This window comes from Muscardinus avellanarius, assembly GCF_963383645.1.
Source record: "Muscardinus avellanarius genome assembly, chromosome: X".
Classification (NCBI taxonomy): Eukaryota; Metazoa; Chordata; class Mammalia; order Rodentia; family Gliridae; genus Muscardinus; species Muscardinus avellanarius.
In genome coordinates, this window is record NC_137792.1 from 19,031,376 (window position 1) to 19,040,693 (window position 9,318).

At 41.9% G+C, this 9,318-nt stretch overlaps 1 protein-coding gene across 1 annotated transcript; it reads right to left on the reverse strand.

The window, feature by feature from the left end:
- Positions 1-7,969: 7,969 nt before the first annotated feature.
- Positions 7,970-9,035, reverse strand: LOC308278802 (ELAV-like protein 4; the record flags this gene model as incomplete). Its single annotated transcript, XM_080718815.1, is given in 2 exon segments — positions 7,970-8,515; positions 8,517-9,035. Coding segments are annotated over 2 exon segments (1,047 nt in total). The 5' UTR covers positions 9,018-9,035.
- Positions 9,036-9,318: the final 283 nt, after the last annotated feature.

Consider the following 9,318-nt stretch of genomic DNA (forward strand, 5'->3'; position numbering starts at 1 on the left):
TATAATTTCTCCTGCCTTAGTCTATACTCTTCCCATTGCAATTATGATATATTTTCAAAGACTCACTGTGGCTCTGCCTGCCTCTCTGAGGTCCTCTCAAGCAATCTCTCCCTTGTTCAGCGTACCTCATTTCTTTGCCTTTATTTTTGGTCCCCCTAAGAATCCAAGCTTATTCTCATCTTGGGCCCTATTCCTTTGCTGGAATGGCTTCCCCTGGACCTATGGACGCCTTCCCCTTCATCACTGGGTCTCAGCTCTGGTATAACCTCTCTGGAGAAGCCTCCTCTACAGTCCTTAATATAAAGAAACATCCGCTCAGTCTTCTGTTCCCTATTACATTATTTTTATTTTTATTATGATACTTATAGCTTCCTGGAATTTTTTTTTTTACCTTTAAGCTATGTCCAGAATCTGACTGCTTCTTCAGACCCTTTCATTCTAATCTCCCTGCTGTAAGGTACCATCTGTCACTAGGATGGCCACGGGGACCTCTGAACTTGCTCTAGCCTCTGTGATCTTTTCTCAGAGCATCAGCCAGAGGAATTTTTTTTTTCTTTTGCGGGTCTGGGAATGGAACCCAGAGGCATTTGACCTCTGAGCTTCACCCCCTGCCCTATTTATTTTGAAACGGGGTTTCACTAAGTTGCGGAAGGCCTCACAAAGTAGCTGAGGCTGTCCACAAACCGCGATCCTCCATTTTCAGCCTCCCGAATGCTGGGATTACCACGCCTGGCTCAGAGGATGAATCCTTTTAAAACTAAAGCCAGAGCCTTGGTGTAGTGGTGCATGCTTGTAATGTCAGTACGTGGGAGGTTGAGACAGGAGGATCGCAGGTTCAAGACCAGCCTCAGCAACTTGGTGAGACCCTCCGCAACTGAGTGAGACCCTGTTTCAAAAGAAAACTAAAATAGGGCTGGGGTTGTAGCTTGGAGATAGAATGACCCTGGATTCAATTCACAGTACCACAATAAATAAAAAATTAATTAATGAAAAACTCCCACGGTCAGATTATGTCTCTGTCGCACTGAGTGAAAGCTAAAACGTACACAAATGGCCTATACGGCCCTCACGGTCTGGCCCACTGGCACCTTTCTGACTGTAGCTCCTGCTGCTCTCCATCTTACCCACTTTTTCCTGACAATACTGCCTTATTCTCCATTATCTCCTCAGCATCTAGAGTCATGCCTGGCACAGGATGTGTTTCATCATGTTTTGGACCAGTGTGCAGTGGCGGGAAAGCATGGGGTGTTGGTGTCAGGCCTCATGGATTCGGGCTCCAATGCTACCCCTTAGCAGCTGTATGCCTTAGAGCAGGGCTTCTGCACCTGTCTCTTCACTTATAAGATGGGCTGGCATACAGATAGCACTTATCACAGTACCCAAGTCATTAAGCACTTGATTCCTATTATCTATTATTCCTATTAACTGGCTCTGCTGGCATGCTGAGATGAACATTAGATATGGAAAATCTTCATGACCTGGAGACTCAAAGGACCAAGAATTTTTGTGGGGCTTTAGGCAAGTGACCATATCTCTGGACCTGTCCTTCCTTCTCTGCAGAGGAAGGTGTAGGACTGGCGCTCCCAAAGTGGTTTTTCCTAGCTATAGCCTTGTGAGAGCATGAGGGGTATTGCTTGTACAATAGTCAAGGTGGATGTTGCCTTCCAAGGTCAGATCAAAGGTTTAGTGCCAAATTGTTGGGCATTTCAGAGGCAGGCTTGTTGGGCCTTCAGTTGAGAAGAAATATGGAGAAGGGGAAACCCAGCTTTTACTGATACCCCATCCTCTCCAACAGCCCTTGAATGCATCCTAGTATGCTGAATGGAAAACCATGTGATAAACCTGGCATGGCGCACGCCTGTAATAACAGTGTTTGGGAGACTGAGACAGGAGGTTCATGGGCTTGAGGGACAGCCTCAGCAATGAAACAAGACTCTCAGCAACCTAGTCTGATCCTGTTTCCAAATAAAAAATAAAATGGGCTTGGGGTGTAGCTTGGAGGTAGAATGCCTTTGGGTTTAATCCTGAGGGGGGAGAGAGAGATAAAGATAGATAGAGATAGAGATAGAGATAGAGAGAGAAAGGAGAGAGGAGAGAGAGAGAAGGAAGGAATGAAGGAAGGGAGGGAGGGACAGAAAGAAAGAGACAGTATTGGGGGAATTCTTACAGGTTCATTGGGGCAAATTTTATGCTGAAAATTATATTCTTGTGATTCCCTTTTCATTTTATTGATATGGACCCAATTTAACAAAGAGCATCATTATCTTGGAACAACTCATGTTACTGCTTTTACTTGCCAGCATGCCCGGCCTATCATGATGATGATGATGATGATGATGATGATGATTATTATTATTATTATTATTATTGCAGTTGTAAGACAGGTGTAGTAAGTAGGTGCCAATGAGATTATAGATGACACAAAAGTCTTGTCAACAGTAGAACAAAAGTGAAATGCAGCACCTGTCACTGCAGGCTGAGACTCCTTACATAGCAAGCTGAAATATTAACTGAGCCGGTTAGTAATCAGTTAGTTACCACCAGGCTCATCGAGACCAGCAGATCTCTTTTGTGTGCAGCCACCATCCAGGCATTCTGGATTACGACTAATCTTCCTGCTGGCATCATGGTTTTCTGAGGTCTTGTGCAGAAGGCTCATGAACAAGTGGTAGGTTCTTACCTCACTTGTAAGAGAGAGCAAAAAGTGACAAGCATGTCAAACTCCACTATCAGGAGACATTGCTTATCCCAGAAATGTGCAACATTGTTGGGAATTGTTGGTGGCACAAGGAGGGAAAGAACATGGGTTTGAACAGATTGCCTGGGTTTGTAGTGTGATCCTGGCTGAGCCATCTGTAGTCATTTATCTGAAAACAGGTGGTGGAGGAACACATGTTACCTGCTTTACAGAGTTCGAATCACAGATGAAACAATATATGTGCCAGTGTGTGCTTGCTTGCTTGATTCATTCATTCCCATTCATTCATTCGTTTATTCGTTCATTCACTGTTCATTGATTTGGTTTTGGTACTAAGGATTGAACCTGAACCCAGGGAATTCTACCCTTAAGCTATTCTTCTAGCCCTTTTTTTTTCTTGTTTTTTGCTTTTTTAAATTTTGAAACAGGGTTTGCTAAATTGCTGAGAGGCTGGCCTTGAACCTGGTCTCCTCTTTTCTCACCCTCCTAAGTACTGGGATTAGAGTACCTGCCAGTGTCCCTGGTCCTACCTGTCTCAGTGGTATAGTGTGTGCACAAGGCCCCGAGTTCAATCCCCCAGCACTGCCATATAAAAAGGAGGCTAGGTTATTTGCTCTCATGGTAAGTAAACAAGTTACAACAACATATTATCACAGGAAGCTTAACTTTCACAAAAAGGAAAAATCTTGCAGTTTTTTTTAACATCACCTGAATACCCTAAATCTGATCACCAGACTGATGTCACCCTTCCATACCTCCCCCCATCTTCCACCAAATTTCCTATAAACTTTTTAAGATTTCTGTCAAATGAAAGCTTGGTGAATTTAGAGTAAATTCTAACCCCTGTCAGATCAATTAACATTACATGCTAGTTACTTCACGATCTATCAGCATCTTTTAAAGCTTAAATAGGATGGTGATAATCAACACAATATCTTTCTGTGTGTCTAGCTTGGGTAAAAAGGCATTGAGTGTATTTCATATGATCCTTATAGAGGCCACGAGTTGTGTTCTTTTATTTTTTGTGGTACTGGGGATGGAACCCAGAGGGGTTCTACTTCTGAGAGACACCCCCAGCCCTATTTTTTATTCTTTATTTTGAAACAGTGTCTCACTGAGTTGGCCTCTACTAAGTAGCTGAGGCTGTCCTCCAACTGTGATCTTCCTGTCTCAGCCTCGTGTCCTTTTATCAAAGTAGTTTTTGTATGAGAAAACATAGGCACAGATAGGTTAAATAACTTGCTGGGGGTCACACAGTTCGTGAATAGCAGCACTGGGATTTGACCTCCAGCTGTCTACTTCTGCTCCCCAAAGGGAAATCATCTGGTTGACCTTTACATTCTTTCTTTCACATGGAGGAAAATCAGCAGGTGTGTGAATTTGCCACTGTTAGATACTATTAGGTGCATAAATTATCCAAATATGTTAGTATTAGAGCACAGACCAGAAGTGAACCAATGGAAGAAAATATTCTTTTCTCTATAGGTGATCTTTAGAGAGGCTATTTCAGGAAAACACTTTCATATTTTGTTCCCCTAACCCTACCCTCCAAACTCAGTTTTATCAATGTCATCTTTTGGTCAAATGTAATTATTTATTCTAAAAGAGTGAAGTGTGTGCGTGCGTGTGTGTAAATTTTATTTTTATTGTAAAAAACAGTGGACAATTTCAATAGACAGACAGAGTCCTTCTGAAATCCCATTTCTGAATTGTTTTTGATGGGTCTTTAATTTATCTGCTGGTATAACTTGTATAGTTCTCATTTACTGACAGTTCACGCTGCAGTTTCCCATCCCCTTGCTGTTGGGAAATTTTAGGATCTCAGGACAGCTGGCCACCTTTGCTGAGGCCCTGAGGCACTTTTTTGTGATTCACAAAGAAAACTGGTGTGTGGCCAGAATGGGCAGCAACAGGTGGAAAGCTCAAAGGTCACCCTTTGTACAGGTTCCCACCAGGAGAGCACACCCTCCACTTTTGTTATGTTAACCTCTTAATTGCCCTGAGACTGCCACGTCTGGTGAAGGAAATTAACTAGCAGCCAGTTGAGACTCCTGCACTGGCTCTATATGATTTTCTGGTCTGGGTGTAAACCTGAAATAGACTTAAGAGAATTCCAGAAATTCTGAAATAACCCAAAAGTTTGGGGATCATTTCTTAGGGCACAGCTGCACGAAGTGTTTATTAAACAGATGGGTTTGTGCAACCTTTGTAAGTAGCCAAAAATAATATTTGGATATATCTAGTTCCTGGGTAATGTGTTCTTGAATTAAGAGGGGGATATACCATCAGGGGTGTGTGTGTGTGTGTGTGTGTGTGTGTGTGTGTGTGTGTGTTAGAGAGAGAGAGAGAGAGAGAGAGAGAGAGAGAGAGAGAGAGAGAGAGAGATATTGCTTAGCAAAGGATTAACTTAGCTGACAGTCAAGTCTTGGTCTTAAGACAATGTTCCAGTCATTAGCTGTTTTTGTTCCCTTAGATTCAATTCCATACTTTATTCTTTGATAAAAGAGTTTGAAATAAGTGATCGTTATTAATTGCAGACCAATATACATACCAATTTGCATATAATACCATTATAGACATTTTCAAATAACTCGTTTTCTTAGATTAGTAAAGAATTGCTATTATGATGAAAATTTGGTACTGAGGATTGAACCCAGAAGCATTCTACCTGCAAGCTACACTCCCAGCCCTGTTATTTTTATTTTGAAACAGGGTCTCTCTAGGTTGATGAGAGTTTCACTACTTACTGAGGCTGTCCTCAAACCTGTGATCTTCCTGTCTTAGCCTCCCAAGTACTGGGATTACAAGCATATACCCCCATTCCCAGTTTATAATTTTAAATTATGTATAATTTTATATAAATCTTTGAAATTCAAAAAGTTCTTTTTGCGGGGCAGGTATTTTATTCTTGTTTTTATCTTTCTTTTTTCTTTTTTCTTCTTTATTTATTCTTCTTTTTTTTTTTTTTGGTTGTACTAGGGGTGGAATCCAGGGGCTTTCTACCTCTGGGCTATACTCCCAGACCTATTTTATATTTTATTTGGGAACAGGGTCTCACTAAGTTGCCGAGAGCCTCACTAAGTAGCTGAGGCTGGCTTTGAACCTGTGTGATCCTCCTGTCTCAGCCTCCCAAGTGTGGGGATTACAAGCGTGCACCACCACGCCCGGCTATTCTTGTTTTTTTTTTCCAAGTAGATTTCTGAGAGAATATTAATATTCATGGCCGAGCAGAAAAAATATTCTGAATAGGAAATTTCTACATTTCAAAAAAATCTTATTTAAGCAGATTTGTCTTCACATCACACATAAGAAAACTAAACTGAGGTACAGAGAGTGAGGGAGTGCCAGTTTTTGGCTCTTAATTGGCATATTTATACTAACATATTATATAAAGAAGTTTATGTTAATATACTATACATTTATATTTATTTATTATATATATTTATTTATATTTAAAGTAATTATTTTGTATCTAGGATTTAAGTCTTCAATTTTATTACTCTTTTTCTGTTTCTCCATCCTCTACTTCTCTTTTCTTGGCCTTCCATGGGTTACTTGAACAATTTTGAGAATTCCATCTTTTAATTTTTAATTAAAAAATAACCATAACATTACCATTAAGACTAAACTTGTATTGAAAAGATTTTTATATAACAAGACAAGAAAAGCAATAGCAAATTTAACTATCAGCTAGATTATGCATAGCGAGTAACTGTTTCTATTACCCAGGGAAGCGCATGAACTCTTGTATTTTTTGTTTTGTTTTGTTTTTGTTTTAAATATATAACCGTAGCCGGGCGTGGTGGCGCATGCTTGTAATCCCTGTGCTTGGGAGGCTGAGACAGGAGGATTGCACAGGTTCGAAGCCAGCCTCAGCCACTTAGTGAGGCTCTCAACAGCTTAGTGAGACCCTGTTTCCAAATAAAATGTAAAATAGGTCTGAGGGTGTAGCCCGGAGGTAGAAAGCCCCTGGGTTCCATTCCCAGCACCAAAAAAAGAGAAATAAATATATAACCGTACAAAGCACAAACATACTAAAATGGTCAGTACACTGGGCATGGCAGAGCGGTTCCACAGTCATTTGTTCCCTTAGCTCTGTTTTGTTTTCCCCAATCTGAATTACATTAAAATAAAGACCCAGTTGTTTTTGTTTTTCTACTGTGCAGTAAGAAAAAATATCCACAACAAACATGACAATATATCAAACAATAGTTCTACACAAGTTACCTCGATACCTTGAAGAGGGCATAGGTCCAACACTGCAACACATAGGTACAGACAAACACTTTCTTAACAAGACCCCAAAGGCACAACAAACTAAAAGGCGAATCAACATGTGGGATTGCATGAAACTGAAGAGCTTCTGTTCAGCAAAGGAAACTGTCAAGAACCTCAATCAAGAGCCAACAGAATGGGAGAAGATTTTTGCCACCTACCCCTCTGATAGAGAACTAATATCTAGAATATATGGAGAACTCAACACTAAGAAAACAAAGCATCCAATAACAACATGAAGAGCGAACTAAATAGACACTTCATGAAAGAAGAAATTCAAATGGCCAATAAAAGCATGAAAAAATGCTCAACATCACTGGCAATCAGAGAGATGCAAATCAAAACTACCCTGAGATTTGACCTAACTCCAACTAGAATGGCAATCATTCAAAACACAAACAACAACAGATGCTGGCGAGGATGTGGAGAAGTGGGAACTCTAAGACATTGTTGGTGGGATTGCAAATTAGTGCAACCACTTTGGAAAACAGTATGGAGAATCCTCAGAAGAATGGGAACAAATCTACCATTTGATCCAGCAATACCACTTCTGGGTATCTAGCCAAAAGAAAGGAAACCAAACTACCAAACTAATGCATGTGTATCTATGTTCATAGCTGCACAATTCACCATAGCCAAACTATGGAACCAGCCAAGATGTCCATCAACAGATGAATGGATTGCAAAACTATGGGATATGTACACAATAGAATTTTACTCAGCTATAAAGAAGAACAAAATTACATCATTTACAGGGAAATGGATAGAACTGGAGGACATTATGCTAAGTGAGATTAGTCAGTCACAAAAAATAAGAAATCAGATGCTTTCCCTAATATGTGAAAGCTAAGGAGAAATGGGTCATAGGAGGAACTCTAGATGAAAAAGGAAATCCTATAGAGGAGCAAACAAGACAACCTAACTGAGGGGATGGAAGGGGGGAAGAAGGAACTTCTCTAAAACACACAATGTACTTAAATATATCGAAGTCAACCACTAAGCCAAGCAAGGGAAGGAGGGTCCCAGGCGGTACCTGTTGAGGGTGGTGATGGCCATGGCTGCCTCATCATAGTTGGTCATGGTGACAAAGCTGAATCCCTTGCACCTGTTGGTGTTGAAGTCATGGATGACCTTGACCTTGTTCACTGTGCCGAAGAGGCCGAAGAGCTGCCAGAGGACACTCTCATCGGAATCGGCGGACGGGTTGTAGACGAAGATGCACCAGCTTGTTCCTGTGTGACCAGGGACGTCCCTTCCCACAAGGCTTGTCATCCCATCAATGATAATTGGGGAAAACCTCTTTACGCCATAGACCGTATTAAGCAAATTGTCCAGCCTGAGCCTCTGAGCCTGGTGGTGGAGAGGGCCAGGGTAGCGCCAGCTGGGGGACTGGGAGAGCTGGGAGAGCAGGGCCTGGCTGGATTTCTGGCTGGGGTTGTTGGCAAACTTCACAGTATTGGTTCTTCTGGGTTTCTGGCCGTTCAGCCCTTTGATGGTTTCTTCTGCCTCAATCCTCTTATCAAAGTGGATGAATCCCACCCCTCCCTCTAGACACTTCTGTGACTTGATCAACCAGGATTCGTGAGGTGATGATATGGCCACATTGTGAGAAAAGCTGCTCCGGCTCCTTCTGGGTCATGGTTTTGGGAAGGCCACTCATGTAGAGGTTAGCATCCATGATGGAGGCCGAGCTTGGACAGGCATATGAGACCTTTATGGTTTTGGTCTGGATTCTGAGTCCACTTAAAGTGTTGATGGCTTTCTCTGCATCCTTTGGATCAATATAGTTAACAAATCCATACCCTAAACTCTGTCCTGTAATTTTGTCTCTCATGAGTTTGCAGGATTCTATTTCACCAATGCTCCCAAAGAGACTCCTGAATTCCTCTTGGGCCATGTTCTGGGGCAAATAGTTGACGATGAGGTTAGTTTTGCTGTCATCTGTAGCTGCCCCTGTCTGCTTGGGAGAAGGATGGTTTCTGTTGTTGCTGGAGGGTCCATTGCTTGTATTGGATGTCAGGCCATTTGACACCTGAGGCTCCATGGTGCTAATTATCTGGGTCTTGAGGCATACCTTCTCTGCAGCGGGGTCCGGCAGGAGGAGACCAAGGCCAGGTGGGGCGCGGCTGCAGGCGGACGTCCTCAGTGTCCCCACACCAGCTTGCTGGCTCATCCGTTCCTCCATCTTTTTATTTATGGTGTTTTTGAGTTTATCTCTTTGTTTTCTTTGTGGTGACTCTGTATATACAGAGGTGACTTGTTACATTCTGTTTGTACCAACAAATCAATGTGTGGAAGCCCAGTGTGGTGGTACACATCTGTAATCCAAGTACTTGGAAGGCTGC